At 41.8% G+C, this 18646-nt stretch overlaps 1 protein-coding gene across 1 annotated transcript in view; it reads right to left on the bottom strand.

Moving 5' to 3' along the window:
• The window catches only part of LOC124157437 (NFX1-type zinc finger-containing protein 1-like), a 100627-nt gene that overhangs the window by 60044 nt on the left and 21937 nt on the right, over nt 1–18646 (bottom strand). Inside the window, exons 3-4 of the mRNA XM_046532136.1 lie at nt 8120–8203; nt 7771–8042 (exon numbers count right to left, since the gene is read on the bottom strand). Coding sequence (XP_046388092.1) covers nt 7771–8042; nt 8120–8203 — 356 coding nt within the window. The remainder of the gene's footprint in view (nt 1–7770; nt 8043–8119; nt 8204–18646) is intronic.

The following is an 18646-nucleotide window of genomic DNA, read 5'->3' as shown; positions in this document are numbered from 1 at the left end:
CCAATCTGAGAACTTCTGAGAAAGGGGCTATGCCTAAGCCTAAAGCGGAGCATTTCAGGGATAGATTGCAAATTGAGAATTTCAAGAGTGCGGAACGTTGATTATACTAATGCAAAGCACCAAAGCGTTATCTCCCCTCATAATTCCTGGTGATCCCTGCGGTGTAAACCCGAAGTCGTGCGAGAAAGGACTCCGATCATAAGTATCTTAAGAAGTATTCCCCGCATGATATAACATAGACGAAACGGAACTTTTTTGCATCCTACTCCCCGACAAAACCCTTGCAGTATGAGGTATTTCTTGCAATGATGCCTCTAAAGGTAGGTAGTGCGCCTTAGCGATGGTGTAGGATGTACGATGCAATGACACTCAGCGTGAATTGTCCGGAGGAACGTATTTATTCTCCGTTGCGGATTCACAGGGATGAACTATTCGCATCAGTGGTCGGAGTCGTACTGGCGCTCTCTCCCGTCACGTGGGTAGCCGAGCATCCCCTGGTGGCCGCTGGAAGAACTCACAGAACAACTGACTCATTTGCAGTGCCGTGGTAAACTCGGTGTATTATTTCAAATACGTCGCGAGCGTAACACTCAAAAAGGAACTTTTTTAACAACGGCAATTTTAATCACATCATTTTTTAAGCTTAGCAAAATTTTGACCGTAGATAGTGAAAATATTACATTATCTGATAGAAAAAGTCTTCCAAGGCAGGAACACTTTACAACCTTCCACCATTTCGACTGCAGAAACAAATGCAATACGTTATTTCACTTTACTGCCGCTTAACGTACAGGCACAATAAACATACACCAATAGAAACATTTGAGGCATTAAATAACCGGGATAGTTTTATCAGTTAATTTTTGAATTTTCAGTGGAAAATACCAAAATAATAGAATGATTACGTAAATGCACTAATTAAGAGCATAGAAAAATGGCTTCGTCAGTTGTGCATTGGCACAATGATTGACAAAACAATGCTTTGCATGATTTTTATTCAGTGCAGTGTTTATTAATTGTTTGAATAGTTAGTTGTTTGAGTAAGGAATTTTAGTGATGGAAAAAAACATCGCCTTTCGTCTGGATTTATGCTTCCGTTTATCGGATATAAATTTATCTGTCGCCGCACCACTCCTGTTCCTGTTTAACTGTTCGCAACAGGTATATTGGCTATTATTTGCTCCACCTCCGATAAAGCGACAATTCGCTATAGCGAGTGTTTATTGGTTTACCGTGGGGTGTCGTTTTATCGAGGTTGCACTGTATCTTAAAAAAATGTCTGGGGAAGGGCCCCCACACCTCTTGCTTACCTTGGTGAGTTTTCTATAACCTACAGACCCGTAGTATTAGCTGCGCCTAAAACCCCCCTATCCTTAATTCCTAGCTGTGCCCTTGACGCAAAAGAAGAAATACAGCGAATGGTTTACAGACTCGTAAACATACCACGTTTAATTGACCAGGATAAAATCATGGATTTTCATTGGCACATGAGCACAAACATCACAAAAACTGAAAGACTGACCACGCGATTTGTTAATCGTTATCACGAATACAACACAAATTAGAAATTTAATACGTTTAAGCTCAAAAGGGCACATAAGTTGGGATCATGGAATCTTTGGAATGAGAAATTCCTTATCTTTGAATTTTCCTTTGAGTAAAGTCGCGTGAATAACATTCATTATCAATTTTTAAACCACCAAACGACTCGATTCCTCTACAGGAACACAGACATTACTGTTTGTCAACAATTGCTTGGAGATTTGTTTACAAACATGGTAGTGAAGAGTCAGCTCGAGCTGGGCTTGCAATTAGCTCGAATTAAATTTATAAAATGCAATTTCAATATTTTTAATATAATTAGTAATTAAAATGTTATATTGCCATGAAGTTAAGTTATTAAATTGGTAAAAACAAAAAAAAAATTATTTATAGTTTATTTAATAGTTTTGAACGACTTATCAATTGTTGTTGCGTTACTAACTCCTAAAAACATATCACTAAGAAAAAGATGAATTTTTTTTGTGAAATTATCCTTTTCTTAATGTCCGATATGTTATCCGGGGCGAAGAAGAGTCCAAAGAACCTAATATCATTAAAATCGGTGCAGCCGTTCACGAGTTATAAGTGTTCTAACTAACACGATTTTCGACTTTCTTTTACATATACAGTGTGTCCTCGTTTAACGTCGTCCTGTTTAACGTTGTTTCACGATAACGTTGTCCAAAAATTGAAACCCTTGATCATTTAACGTCGTTATTGCTTCGCGATAACGTTGTTCAAATTATGCGCGGCGAAAAAAAAATGAATGGGGAATAGGACGCAAGCGCATCTGATGTATAGTAAATATTACTATATTAATGCGATTGGTAATTTTCGCTCGACAGAAAAGGTTGGCGTGGGTAGCGTACGTTAAATATGCGTCTGAGCGAATAATTATCGCCTCATTTACCCATTATCCGTTTATTTTTCTGATGCCAACCGAAAAAAATGTCCACGAAGAAGAGTGGCTATCCTGGCGGCTCTTCAGACGTGAAGAAAAAACGGCGATATTAGAACAAAAACTTGGTATTATTAAAAGAATTGAAGAAGGTGCAACTGCTGGAGAGATCGGTCGAGTTATTACAATTAAAATTTCTTCTGTTACTGAAAATATCGATGTTTCGCCATTAAAATACTTTCTTTTTAGTTTTTATATTTCATTTAATAATGCCTTCTTCCCAACCTTTTCGTAATGAAAATTCGTTTCGTTTCGAATGAATCGTTATCATGCTGAAGTGAATAATCGGTAATGAATGTTTCTCGCGATTTCCGCCGGGTTAAAGAATTCATATCATCACGAAAATTGACTCGCCCTTCATCCTCGTGCTTCCTAGTGTCAGATTCAGATTTTTTTCGTTTTGGCCTGGTTCAGGTGTCTCCCGATTGGTCACAAAGTCTGCTTAAAGTTACGGCTCCGATCAATGGTTTCAGGCTCAGCTACGGCTTTGGCTTTGTACGGCTCCGATAATTGGCCTCCTTGGATTCTCGCCCGGGAAATTCTGGATTCTTCACGAAGAAATGGATTGTTAGGAACATGGCTAGGAACCAATTTAAATTTTTTACATTGTTTCTTATGGGAAACACTGCATCGTTTAACGTTGTTTCGCTTAACGTCGACTTTTTCAGGAACGAATCAACAACGTTAAACGAGGACTCACTGTACAGTAGAACCTCGCTTATGAAACTTTCAGCGGAAAACCATAAAAAGTTTCATAAGTGAGGAAGTTTCATATGTGAGGTTTTTCGGTATTTAGCATGAAATCCTTTCCTATAGCGGCTGGTTTGTTTCCAGGATGCAATTACTCATTTGGAGGCAAGAAATTGAAGCCTAATGATCTTATTTTCTCACAAGCAACACCACAGATTATGTGTTACTTTAAGAGAAACATAATTTTACATTCCTAAACAACATTACCCACGGTTGAACGTCTAGCATTTCTGGTACTAAGCTGCAAGGTTATCATACTGGAGAGATTTCGGAATGATGACACTACATGTTCACAGAGAAGCCAATTTTTGAAAAAAGTTGACTCATTAAAAGCAGTTTTCAGGAAATTCATTTTACCACCTGAAGGCAAACCCAAGATTGGAGATTGGAGAAATGAAATATCTGAGGAAAGTCATCCAAATTAACCTCGTAATTAGGGATCAAAATTTCACTAATGCATCACAAAGGCTTCACACCCTATGGACCCAGGTTTATGTCCTAGCAGAGGCAGAAAGTTTTCAGAGATGGCTCTATCCCTGCTTGAGAGTAGTGTGGACGGAACTTCCAGTGCAACACACTGTCCGGCAGATTGGACATTAAGCCCTGGTTAAGCCTATTGTTACAACCTGGCTAATTCCAACACAGGGTTTCTATAATCCCTCTCTTACCTCATGGCGCAAATGACCCCAGCTGTCGGTTTTCTCCCTCTAAATACCATGCCATAGATAATATGGAGCACCTGGCAGTGGCATAATTATGGTTGGGGGATGAGGGGATAGATCCCTCTCCAAAGCCTCAGAGAAATTTTAAAAAATTTAAAACACAAGTCTAGCTTTGATAAACAGCAACTGCATCTACTTTAAGTTAAATTTTATGTGCCAAAATAATGTAGAACATATTTACAGGCATGCCATTTTTTTAAATTTTACGGGAATCCCCATTGCCTCGGATGGGGGTTGGGAGTGAAGCCGCCCCCCAGGTACTACCTTCACCCCCAAAGCATATTACCAGTTACGCCACTGGTACCCGGGATATTCCGTGAGTAAATTCACTTTTCCGGTGCTCAGAAAACTTCTAAGTGAGCATTTGAAATAATCGCGCAACTGCTGTCAGTGACGAATGGACAAAAATAGATTTAGAGCCCGGAAAAATCTCCCCTCTCAATAGTGTTTACACACTAAAAAAGAATTTTCCCATGACATTTTAGCAATAATAGATTGAATCTACCGGGTATAGCTTCTCTGCCGGCATTCTTCCGCGAATTCAGCGCCGGGAACTTCAACTCACAAGCCGTGTGACTCATCTTCACGTAATATTTTGCTTCCCCATATCTGAAAACAACACCAATACTGTTTTTGTACTTCGATATAATGGTTATGAGTCATTCCTGAGTCGAAAGGAACTGCCTTATCTCTCGCGTTTTAAATTTGACTTTAATGATTACGTTTCTACTAACGACGCGAGTTATTCTCCGAGGGCATTCGTACTAACTCTCGTTCAGTTAAAAAACAAACGCCACCGGGCAGACTCAAGCTAATAGCTACTCAAGGTCCACCTTTGTTTCATTTAAATCCACTGAGATACATGTTGCATCAGTTTTGATCTGCGCGCCGCGTAACAACTTTCCCCCGGCTCAATTCGCTCCGCGGATGAGGGATTAGCCCGCGGAATGAGACCACGCATGCTGTTTTTGCCATCGTGTTGAATCACCATCGACTTACGTCCATACTACCAATACGATTATCTTTTTCGGATGACCTTGGAAGCCAAAATTTTGGTATGCGAGGATTTTTAACGGCTCATTTGTGTTATTTCGCCGGGCGACGGGAAGCATAACCTTGGAAAATTCTAGACAATCTTCCGTTAGAGATAGATATTCCGGATTAACGATCATCTAATGCAGTTAGAAATAATATCTAATAAACAGCATCGCTCATTATTAAAACTTATTATTCTTCATTGACATATCTATGTAATGAGCGCATACTACCCCCGCTCCTGTGACTAAAATCGGTGCGCGTACCGCAATCTTCTCGTAGAGCAGTTCTCTGCCAAGTCGTATAAGTGAGGTATTTTATCTCATAGGACTGGAAAAATACGTTTCGTAACCGAGGTCGTCGTATAAGTGAAGAGTCTCATAACTGAGGTTGGAAATACATGGGTTCATATGGGGTTATTCACCGGACCAAAAAAAATCGGCGTATAAGTGAGGTCATCGCATAACTGAGGGTCGTATAACCGAGGTTCTACAGTATATATATATAGATAACAACAGGCACACAGTTCGAATCTTCCCCAGGAGATGGAACTACCATAGGGAGAAGCTCAGTGCTGTGGGAAAGTAACATTAGTGCATTTCCCAAGATCCGATATCCCCCTCCATTCAGCACTCTCCTCCCCCCTCTGTTATGAGTTATGCTATACATCTCTATTGTCACATTCACAGACTAAGGGATATTTTCTCAGGATATTTGGTTTCTCCCTGCTAGCAATTCAAATTCATTTGCCCTTCTGGTGCTATGCTAATTAGAAAAGAATGGGTATCTTTACGATAAAATATTTCATGGCGCAGTTATATGGTCATGGTTCACCCTCTGCAGTATGCTCGGTGTATGCTGTAAGCGATAGCATCAGTTCCAAACTTCACTTCGTACGAGTGGTTCCGTAATTTCCTGGATGGGTTGACTTCAAACTAGAGAGTGTTTTGCGTACGAGTTTCATAAAGTCAGGTTTCCTTTTTATTAGTTTTATTTTTATACGTCTTCGGACCATGGCCCTTACGTAGAAACAAGTGAGAACTTTGAAAGATGGACTGAAAATAATTGAAGATGACGAAAAGAATCCTGGATTGAAGCGTGTGAATATTGCAGAATGGCTTGGGTTTTCCGCTAGCAAATGACAGTAGGGGTGGGGGGAGAGCAAGCTACCTGGTGAAAACAAGTAGGGAGATGAAGACTAGTATAAGGTGGACATGCCGCTGACAATTATCGAAACATTGTTCACGCTTTACACACTGCCTAAATTATATGAAAAATATGTTTATTAGATAGGAACATTTCAAGTAATAGACTATTTTGGCCTTCGTGATCCATCTCACGACCAATCACTGTGCCGGCAAAAGCAGTTGATTTAGGCATAACATGTACATTGCTCTTGTGAATATGTTTACTGAAAATGGCGTTTGAAGGATAAGAATTTTTACATCTGACAGAAATCTATAACAGCAGTATGGGTATCTAATACCCTCTATACCATATATATTCCCATAAATAGCCTTTATATACCTTATTTATATAAATTTTATAGTTGATAGTATCTTTAAAGATAGTGGGCACCCATTCAAAGACTTTTATTCATGCTAAAAAAAATTCGTACATGCTTTTGAATTTCCCACATGTTGTGCAGTTAGGCTAACATTGCTATCTCAGGGGTTCGTTATGCATTGCCGGCAGTTGACAATTTTTCAAACCAGTCTAAAAACAACTATTGTGTCACCCAGGCCCTTTTGTCACTCATCGAAATGACAAATGCTACTTTGAATCGACCCAGAAATATATTCAAACACGCTCAATGTGTGTGCTGTAGAAAACATCTATGGAACGAGCAGAACAGAGGAACCAAGGGAACTGGAGATTTCATCGCACTCGGGCACAGTGGCTAGTCAAGGTCAATTTGGAGTGGAGGGGAATAGTAGAAGTGAAATCATTGAGGGAAGTGGAAGTAAAGATAGCATGAGTCGTAGCCTGGCACTTGCTTGCAAAGATATGCTGCAACCCTTTGCGGGGCCGCTCACATAGCCGAACATTGTAGAAACACAGTTGTAACTTTTTTTTGTCGTAATATATTGACTTATATACGCGTATAATGAGTTTAAATAAAACTTTCTTCAACTTTGCACGTGGATTGATTAATTTCTTATTACGATAAAAGTAAAGGTAGCTCAAGATATCTTTTGCGCCCCCCCCTTGAGTATTTTCTGTATCCGCCACTGTGTCACTATCCCACGGCACTGAGGTTCTCCTGATGGGGGACACCTGGGATTTTCGAATTTTTTTCACCTGATCAATTTCGGTTCCCTACGTTGAACTCTATTCACAGCTCTAACCCGCGAATTTGATGTAGTTCGTCAGCTTGCCTAAAACGGCGCTGCATGCGCTAAACGACTAGAGTTCTCCTCATTTTTCCAAGTCAACTACCAACGACGTGCGAGCGACAGTGTATGACGCGAAATTCAAAGTATTCGAGACGGCACCTTTAGCATAAATATTTGAGATCTCGAATATCGAATACTTTCTAGTATTCGAGGTATTCGAGTATTCGCGGATACTATTCGCACATCCCTAATTTTAACCCCCTCTCCTCCCCCGAACGAAATACCTGGCTACGCCATTGGCATGTCGCTTCTGGACTGGTCGCTTGGAGTTTCTAAGAGCCCCTTATGATCCAATTTCAATAATTGCAGTGGTCCTTCAATTATTTCATCATTTGCTTCGAAAATAGGGAGGATAAGATTTTCTTACCTTTTCCTCCTGATGCGTATGAGTGATGAAAAATAAGTTCTTTTTGAGTCCATCAATGTTGTCATACTCCAATACAGAGGGGTGATTTTCCAGAAGTGGATACACAGCTGGAAATACCAAATCAGCGATTTCTGGTCTCATTCGATGCTGAATTCTCAGGGTGTCAAACCTGATTCCATTCATCAGAAGACGCTCGAATAAAGATATTTCCAAATGATAATCCTTAGCAAGCCTGTAGACAGCTGGTGATGGACGCAACTGCTTGTGATCACCTGAGGGAAACAGATTTTTCATTATCACCATTAAGTCATCAGGCTTAAATAAATCTCAAGACTTATGGAGGTCTCACCAATTAATATAAGGTGTTCACACTGAGCAGACAGGCACACAACAACATGAGATTCCATGACTTCTGCTGCTTCCTCCACAATCACTGCAAGTAACACAACAAGAGATTTCTCTTAAACTTAAAGAGTCCAAACTAATTATCGCAATCAGCTTGTTCATAACTTTTTTTTATTGTTGACTGTGATAGTTTAAAAATTTGAGGGACCCATATTTTTTTCATTTTTCAAACCATGGTTTACTTGATGAGCTATTGACAGGAAAAAACTGGTCTTCATCATATTGTAGGTAAGATGAAGATGTCACAGAATAAAAGAATATAGCAACAAAACAAGGAAAGTATTGTAATGCCTCCAGGCAAGGAATTAATAACACAAACAGCTAAATATTATGAAAAAAATATTTTAACATACATTGCAAAAGCATTTTTAAATCATCAAATTATTTTGAAAACATATTAGCTCTGTTTCAAATTTAAATTTTTTTTCATTAATTGAAAATGATTTTAACATCTCAAATATGTCTAAATCTTGAAGGAGCTACGTATAATTATTTTCAAATTGTTTAAAAATATGCTGCAACTATTTCAGCCCACTTTTAAAATGATAAATCATTATGCTAACATGTTTAATACACGTTTCAACTTACATACCGAAGTAAATACTAGGAAATTGGTGTCAAACTTGTAAATCAACACAAATACCATAACCCTTATCCAGGCAAGGAGGGTCCAACAGCATTTATACATTCTAGAGGGTCCTACAGCATTTATTTCAGGTTATAACATGAGAACAAAATATTCCTCCGCTCTGAAATTCTATGAATTTGTTCATACGAACAATAAGCATAAGGAAAATATTTTTAAGAATTTTAAAAAATATTGCTTTATTGTTTATGATAAATTTAAACTTTTCCTAACATAACCAGGCAAGCAGGGTCCGATGGACCCTTCACGTACGCGATCAGTTGCACATCATAAGGTTAATATAAAAGGTATATTTTTGTCATTTTACAAGTATTATTTCAGAATATTCAAATATATATCTACATGATCCCTTGTGAGCTAACGCAATGATGTATGGCAGGAGGTGAGTGTTCAACAGTTATGCAACACGCTGCACTTGGATGCTTACGAGCACACATTTTGTGAGTGAGCCAGATTGTTTTCTTGCGGAGGTTTTTTTTAGCTGCCAGGGCTGGAAATCATAATTAGTGAAAAATGAAATAAATAGATTCTATACGCAGAATCTATATTATATACAACCCGATGTGTGACAGATAGCTCACTGACTCATTCACGTATACAAATTCCCGACCACTTCCGGACGTGCTGGGAAGACGAAATTTTCACCGTGGGTGAAGAAAAAATATTCATCGGGGGGAAAAATCCGAAAACTCGAAAAAGTCGTTCGGTTTTCGAGATATATCGATCCGAATTAACATTGGAGCCTTATGGGACTAAAACTTTTTCCATTCATCGCCTACTTATATACGTCACTGGAACATGAAATTTCGCTGACGAAAACTAGATTTTTTGGCCGATTTTTTGATGTGAAACATTTTGCCATATTTTGTTTGTAAGTATTTTTTATATTTTTTTAAAATTTCCAATGCTTTTCTTATGGGCCTATCTTTGAATTTTTTTAAAACCAACTTATAATCGTTGTAGGAATAAGTCCTTAACGTATGAGGTACTAGATTTTTTGGTTGATTTTTTGATGTGGTCGTCTTTGCAATATTTTGATTAAAAGTATTTTTTTTAACAATTTAAAATTTCCAATGCTTTTCTTATGGGCCGAATTTCGGAATTTTTTTCACCAATTTGCAATAATCGTAGGACAATTTCACTTAAATGCAAGATACTAGATTTTTTATTCAATTTTTCGGCTATCTTCATGTATCCAAAAGACGAAAGAATTTCGAGTTATTATCGATTATGTATTTCCATTGAAATTGCGACTCCTACAACGTTTGGTAACTTACAACACATCCGCCGTGAAGTTTGCATTCCCTCAACACACGATTTTAAATTTTTCCGAATTTTTTTTTACCACTTCCCGACGTGGTACGGACACCAAATTCAGGTGATTGACGTCTTTCTCGTGCCCGTACGCGCCGCTACCAGGAGAACGCAGAATATTTAATTTTAACGGGTGACACCGTCGAAAAAGCATGCTTACACTACAGCTGCAGAGCCGAAATTTTTATCCAAGGTTAACGATGCCGCGTTTTACAGAACAAGCACTTTAGGTCCCCCGAAAACCCCCTGTGACCCCCCCAAAAAAATAAAAATTACTTAATAAGTCGTATATTTCGTGTACCATTCATCCCAGTTGTATCGTTTTTATTGATTCCGAATGGGAATTGTGTCGGCTATATTTACCCGTCATGTTAAATTATCCTGCCCCAATTACACACCCGCAATAAAACTTCAAATTTTTAAATGTACATTTCTTAACAAAATAGTAGAGTAATAAAAGGGGTTCCAGGACAAGGACACCTAAAACCGATTTTTTTAAACCACTTCCCCATAAGGTACGGCTACGAAATTCACATTAGTTATGCCTTATTACAGCGCCTATGCACCGCTATTTGGAAAACACATAATTGGTAATCTAAATGTGAGTAATACGGGAAAATTCATTGTTCCCCTACAGTTAGATCGCTGGAATTTTTACTGTAGGTAGACAAAGACCTTTTATGCAAGAAAACCCCTCGATATTTCACGTGGCTTCCAAGAAGACCGGGGAAAAAAATTTTTTTTTCTGTGAATAGCATGTTCTTCGGTGTTTTCGCATATTTTAGCAGTAATTCCCGTCTCCAAAGACTCATCGCTAAGGAATTTATTTGGATGATTGCGACCGTTGTCAGTATACTTATAAAATCCCCTGGAAACCCCCCGGACCCCCTTCAAAACATCGTCATAAGCTAAAATGCCACAATACGGCTAGCATGCGTCTACATTCAGCCACATTATCCCCCGGCAGCCTTTGTAAACGATCGGGGAAAGCTGGTAGTACGCATTGCTCTGTGAGGAGTGAAAACCCTGGCGGCGAAGCTGCCCCCGCCCCAGGAACGACGGAGACATTCCAAGGAGTCAGAGGCGCGGAAACCCTCCGAGAACCCTCGGGCGGCAAATCCGCTCCAACACGTGGAGCAGCCGAATGGGTGTCTTACGAGGGGGGAGGGCGCCGATAACCCTTGGGCGGCGAAGCCGCCCAAAGACGAGGAACGGCGAAGCCGTTCCGAGGAGTCGACGGTTCGGGGTGACACAGTAAACCTTGGGTGGCGAAGGCGCCCCATCACCAGGAAGCTTACGGGGGGAGGGCGCCGATAACCCTTGGGCGGCGAAGCCGCCCACAGACGAGGAACGGCGAAGCCGTTCCGAGGAGTCGACGGCTCGGGGGGACACAGTAAACCTTGGGCGGCGAAGCCGCCCTATCACGTGGAAGGGCGACGCCGTTCCCAGGAGTCGACGCCACGGGGGAACACGGGTAAACCCTGGGCGGCGAACCCGCCCCATTACGAGGAAGCTTACAAGGGAGGGCGCCAATAACCCTTGGGCAGCGAAGCCGCCCTCACGCGAGGAACGGCGCAGCCGTTCCGAGGAGGCGATGGCTCGTGGAAATAGGCAAACCTTGGGAGGCGAAGCCGCCCCATTACGACGAGATAACCCTGAAGCCGCCCACAGGCGAGGAACGGCGCAGCCGTTCCGAGTATTCAAAGGCGCGGGGGAACACCGGTAAATCTTGGGCGGCGAAGCCGCCCCGCCACGAGGAAGGGCGATGCCGTTCCCAGGAGTCCACGCCTCGGGGGGACTCGGGTAACCCTTGGGCGGCGAAGCCGCCCTAACACGATGAACGGCGAAGCCGTTCCGAGGTACTAGCTGCTGTCTGTTGGAGGGCTGCCTCAATATATGGGCGGCGAAGCCGACCCACAACGAGAAACGGCGAAGCCGTTTCGAGGAGTCCCGGGTGGGACGGCGAAGCCGGCGAGGAACGAGGAAGGGCGATGCCGTTCCCAGGAGTCCACGCCTAGGGGGGACTCGGGTAACCCTTGTGCGGCGAAGCCGCCCTCACACGATGAACGGCAAAGCCGTTCCGAGGAACCAGCTGCTGTTTGTCGGAGGGCTGCCTAAATATATGGACGGCGAAGATGACCCCTCGGCGAGGAACGGCGAAGCCGTTCCGAGTAGTCGCGGGGTGGACGGAGAAGCCGTCCGGCGGGGGCAGCCGGCGAAGCCCCCTAACGAGCGCGCGCAGCGCGGCGAGTCTATATTATATACAACCCGATATGTGACAGATAGCTCACTGACTCATTCACGTATACAAATTCCCGACCACTTCCGGACGTGCTGGGAAGACGAAATTTTCACCGTTGGTGGAGAAAAAATATTCATCGGCGGGAAAAATCCGAAAACTCGAAAAAGTCGATCAGTTTTCGAGATATATCGATCCGAATTAACATTGGAGCCTTACGGGACTAAAACTTTTCCCATTCTTCGCCTCCTTGCAAATGTCACGGGAACATGAAATTTCACTGACAGAAACTAGATTTTTTGGCCAATTTTTTGATAGACAAAAACCTTTTATGCAAGAAAACCCATCGATATTACACGTGGCTTCCTAGAAGATCAGGAAAAAAATTATTTTTTTTCTGTGAATAGCATGTTCTTCGGTGTTTTCGCATATTTTAGCAGTAATTCCCTTCTCCTATGACTCATCGCTAAAGAATTTATTTGGATGATTGCGACCATTGTCAGTTTACTCATTAAAACCCCTGGAAACCCCCCGCACCCCTTCAAAAACTTCGTCATAAGCTAAAATGCCACAATCACGGCTAGCATGCGACTACATTCAGCAACATTATCCCCCGGCAGCCTTTGTAAACGATCGGGGAAAGCTGGTAGTACGCATTGCTCTGTGAATAGTGAAAACCCTGGCGGCGAAGCTGCCCCCGCCCCAGGAACGACGGAGACATTCCAAAAAGTCAGAGGTGCGGAAAACCTCCGAGAACCCTCGGGCGGCAAATCCGCTCCAACACGTGGAGCAGCCGAATGGGTGTCTTACGAGGGGGGAGGGCGCCGATAACCCTTGGGCGGCGAAGCCGCCCAACGACGAGGAACGGCGAAGCCGTTCCGAGGAGTCGACGGTTCGGGGGGACACAGTAAACCTTGGGCGACGAAGCCGCCCCATCACGCGGAAGGGCGATGCCGTTTCCAGGAGTCGAAGCCTCGGGGGGACACGGGTAAACCTTGGGCGGCGAAGGCGCCCCATCACCAGGAAGCTTACTGGGGGAGGGCGCCGATAACGCCCACACGCGAGGAACGGCGCAGCCGTTCCGAGGAGTCGATGGCTCCGGGAAATAGGTAAACCTTGGGAGGCGAAGCCGCCCCATCACGATGAGATAACCCTTGGGCGGTGAAGCCGCCCACAGGCGAGGAACGGCGCAGCCGTTCCGAGTTGTCGCAGCCTCGGGGGAACACCGGTAAACCTTGGGCGGCGAAGCCGCCCCGGCACGAGGAAGGGCGATGCCGTTCCCAGGAGTCCACGCCTAGGGGGGACTCGGGTAACCCTTGTGCGGCGAAGCCGCCCTCACACGATGAACGGCGAAGCCGTTCCGAGGAACCAGCTGCTGTCTGTCGGAGGGCTGCCTAAATATATGGGCGGCGAAGACGACCCCTCGGCGAGGAACGGCGAAGCCGTTCCGAGTAGTCGCGGGGTGGACGGCGAAGCCGTCCGGTGGGGGCAGCCGGCGAAGCCGGATGCGGGGGGTTTTAGGGGGCGTAGCCCCCTAACGAGCACGCGCAGCGCGGCGAGTATTTTGCTAATGCGGGTGGTATGATGGGGGCAAATAGCGGAGGAAGGTAAAGAGGGAAAATATGGAGAAGGGTATACAATGGATAGTCACCGATGTATTATGGTTTGAAAATCCTGGTGAAGGAGATTGAAGTGGGTGAAGAATGAACATTAGGGAATAAACATCATTACCTGCACCCATAAATGTAAGAAGGGAACGATTTTTATTCATTCTTTCGCTTATTTCTGATGCCTCGAGGTGGTCGCTGAAGGGCCAATGCTAAGAGAACTCCTCCCTAAGGTTGAGTCATAGGGAAACCCACTGAGAATAGTCACTGAAAAATAGCCATATGTTTCCTAAAAACTCATCGACCCTCCGAATTTCTTGGCAGCGTCCACCTAAGGACTTTAGAAATTCAAAACATCATATCTCATGCCACCCTTCAAATTTTAACGTTCCTATCATTATCGCCCACCTAAAAATCCTCCAACGGTATTTTCCAATCCTAACACACTGATGAGTGTCCATCGTTCCCCATTTTCTTCTTCCCCTGCACTCTCCTACCGATTTAACCCCCCCTATCACCTCTGCATCCCCCCCTCCATCACCCTTCCCCTTACAAACTATGGCATACATGACCACAAGAGTAGAATGCGGGCAAAATGTTACAAAGTGTGCATAAAGACAGATTAGCAGTTGCACATAATTAACTCTAAAGCTATTGGTTTCTATTCGGATCTACCGTCTCAGTGTGTTATTCGTATTGCTTCAAGTAACACGGCCATTGGAGTGACAATGGAAATTTACAACTTTCCTTCACGAACCCTAAGGCATCATATGCACAGGTAAGTTTCAATGATCGAAATTACAAGGAAAGTAATTCGTAAATTTAGAGAAGTTCTATGAAATAAATTGTTTTTTAATTTTTAGATCCTCTTTTCCACTTTCATAAACGTAACACCATCCATCGTCTGAGTGAGCATCTGAGTGACGGCAGATATTTTCACGTTTTGTTCACGAACCTGAATAAATCATATGCACAAGTAAGTTCTAATGCTCGAAAGTACTAAGGAAATAATTCCTAATTTTTGAGAAGTCATATGAACAAAAGTGTTGTTTTTATTTCTTAGATCATGGCTGGAAAAAAGATTTTGTCTCAAGATGACATACAAAAACTTCTGAATGTCGAAGGAACGAGTGACAATGATATGGATTACCAGTCTATCGAAGAGGAGAGTTCCAGTGAAGGTGACAATGAAAGTGCAGCATCTGAAGTAAGAGATTATGATTCTGAAAACTTCTCCGATACCGAGGCCACGGCAGAATCTGAAAGACCAATTACATTTCTCGGTAAGGATGGCACTGTATGGAATTCTCAGCCATTTCCAGTGGGGCGAGCTGGAGCTCACAACATAATAAAGGGCCAAACACACAAAATAGTTTTACCACCAGGGAAAATTTTAGTGAGCCCGATTGATGCTTTTTCACTCTTTGTTAATGACTTATTGGTGGAAGATATTGTCAAGTTCACAAATATGGAAGCTGAACGGGTAAATTCATCAAAAAAGTTAAAAATTGCATGGAAACCTTGTGACTGAATTGAAATTAGAGCATTTTTTGGGTTGCTTCTTACCGCAGGTCACCTGCGATCAAATCATACGAGCTACGATGTTCTCTGGAGTCAAGTTGTATCGACCACCTATATTTAGGGCTACCATGGGACTGAAAAGATTCAAATACTTGTTAGCATTTATCCACTTTGATGATAAAGCAACGAGATCAGTACGGTGCCAGAAAGATAAATTCGCTTCAATTCGAGAAGTCTGGGAAAGGCTAAATACAAATTTTAAAAAACATAACCTGCCAGGATCAAATATCACTGTAGATGAACAGCTCATTCCTTACCGAGGTAAATGTCCATTCAAACAATACATGCCTTCAAAGCCAGATAAGTATGGCATGAAAGTTTGGTGGGCCTGTGATTCAGAAACATTTTACCCTCTAAACTCTATACCTTAGCAGGGAAAAGAGGGAGGGGAAAGAGCATTGCTTGGTTTGGGTCGAAGAGTTGTACAGCAGTTAACTGAGCCATACCAAAAGACGAACAGAAATGTAACGTGTGACAATAGGGTAGTTTCCTTCATCAAAGAAAACGATAGGCATTGATTGCGATTCGTTGCCCACCATTAGTGTATTCATAATACACAAATTATTTGGTTTTTGAAATACCGGTTTAGACGAATGGCAAGGGTCAAATTTTATCCTCATTTGAAAAAGGCCAGATTGGCGCCCATGCGATTCCGCTCCGCGTGACGTCACAGGGACCTAGTTTCTACACGAAAGGATAGGAGTAATACATCGTCTGAGGTTACCAATGCATGCATGAGGCACAGAGCTCAGGGAAACATGTCTTAATAATCACCTATTAAAACTGGCTAAGGTCGGAAAGTTTTCTTCGCTTGATAAGGTATTAATAAACCTTTTTTAAGCCATGCGCTACCAGACAGGAAGGTACTCAGCTATCCGCTAGCATCCTGCATCCTATCAGCGCTCAGAGCCTCGATCAAGGTCACTTCACAAGGAGAGAGGGGGAACCAGAAATGCGGCGCACGGACTTTCCTACTTACGCGTCGCGTTTTTGCGCGCTTGAAAATTTTCACTTTTCATTTAATCGCGAAAAATAGATATCGTCATTTAAAAATCTAAAAGCGCGACATACGTACTCCAGGAGTAATAATCTTTCGATTTAGGCAATAAAAAAATAATAGGAAATCACCCTATTACTACACTGATATGGAGCTCGCACAGAACCTTCTCAGATGGCCTCACTCTTGTTGGAACCATAAGAAAAAATAAACGATTTATTCCAGTTACTTTTCAAGCCAATGAGATTCGTGAAGTTGGTTCTTCATTGTTTGGTTTCACCGAAAATAGTACGTTAGTATCATATGTACCCAAGATGAGAAGATCGGTAGTTCTTTTATAGACCATGCACCATAGTAATACAGTTATGGAGGATGTTAACACTAAACCTGAAATTATCAATCACTACAACTCCACCAAAATAGGAGTCGATTCCCTTGACCAGTTAGTACATGCCTACATGTGTCAAAGGCGCACAAATCGTTGCCTTTTGCGTTCTTCATGAGTGGCTTGGATGTGAGTGGAGTAGTATGTGGTGTGGATGAATACTCATCCAAATTTGAATGATGATAAACTCTATTCAAGAAGATTATTTATTCAAAGTGTATCGGAGAGCCTAGTTCAGGTCCACATTGAAAGACGATCCAACTTGGGTTTGTCAAGAAACATCGTAATGGCTAAGGAGATTTTTGATGGAGAAATTTCTCAGCTAACATATTCATCAAGTTCCAATGTAACAAAAAAGAATGTTATTTGTGTCCATATGCATAACATCGAAAGCAAAAACAGATATGTTGCAATTGTGAGCAATCAGTGTGCAATGAGCATAGTGCCAAGCAATGAGCATAGTGAGCATAGTTAAATGCTTATGCAAAAAGTGTTGATGGGTAGCCTACACTGGCCTTGTTGACGATTTTTTTCCCTAATAATAAGTAGTTATGTAGATTTTATTTGACTAATATGACAAGAAAATATCAACACATTTTATCTATCATGTTGATAGATTCTGAGTTTCAATTTGTGCACAAGAGTTCATTTTTATGAAGAATAAATCATAATAATTTCAGATTTCAAATGTAATTGACATGTAAAATTTTCATCTATGACCATTAAAATTCATAAAAAATACATGTAATTGTATTCATTACCATTATTTGACAATATTTAATTTTATTTCTGCTGGCAGAGTATCCCACTTGAGCCAAAGGGCTAAATCAAAAGGGCCCTGTTACGTTAGAGATTTGAGGTGCCCGGTTAAGGGTTAAATGAAGTTGTAAAAACATGAGAATCAAGAGCAATGAGTGGCACCAAAGGGTACTCTTCACAATACATAGTCTTCCATGGTAATCTGATGGGCTTTCAATTCCAGTTTCTAAACCTCACCGTGGACTTTTTTGTTGCAATATAACATTAGTAGTAGTTGTCTTGGGGTTAGGCATTTTAAATTCATTTTTTTTTAATTTTGCCTGTAGAAAATGTACATTTTTTTGAGATTGATCCTTATACTGGAACAAAATACTGTCCTTGAAAGGTTTCCTAATAGTTCAGGAACACTTATGCAACAGGTTCTGAACACCAAGTTAAATCCTTACTGTACAGTTAAGAAAACGCTTCATGAACAACTGAACACCTCATGAACAGAGAGAAAACTCCTAATGAACAGCTTATTTGAATGGTTCGTAACACTTCAATGTGCCAAAATAGTCCGTGAATGGTTCCCCAACAGCTAATAAACACTTTGGCAACAGGTTCAGAACACTTGGTGTCACACATCTGGAATGGTTTGTGATCAACATATTTCACCAGAACATCTACAAAGCCTAGCCTTGACTTCTATTATATATCATTATTATACATATTTATATTTCTCTGAACCTGACGATAGTTGGATTCAAAATCCCTTCATCAGTCAAGTAATAGAAAAAAATCTCAGGCCTCATTGGAGAAAAACAAGACCATCAAGTACATCTGTCTAGCTGTGGTACAATGAAAAATATTTTAATTAGTAAACAATTTGCAGACTTCTGGGCAACATCACACAAGGACTTCAAAGCAATTGGAGATAAGGCAATGAAAAATATCCTTTCAT

Source organism: Ischnura elegans, chromosome 4 (assembly GCF_921293095.1).
Source record: "Ischnura elegans chromosome 4, ioIscEleg1.1, whole genome shotgun sequence".
NCBI lineage: Eukaryota > Metazoa > Arthropoda > Insecta > Odonata > Coenagrionidae > Ischnura > Ischnura elegans.
This window is presented reverse-complemented; position numbering and strand designations above follow the sequence as displayed.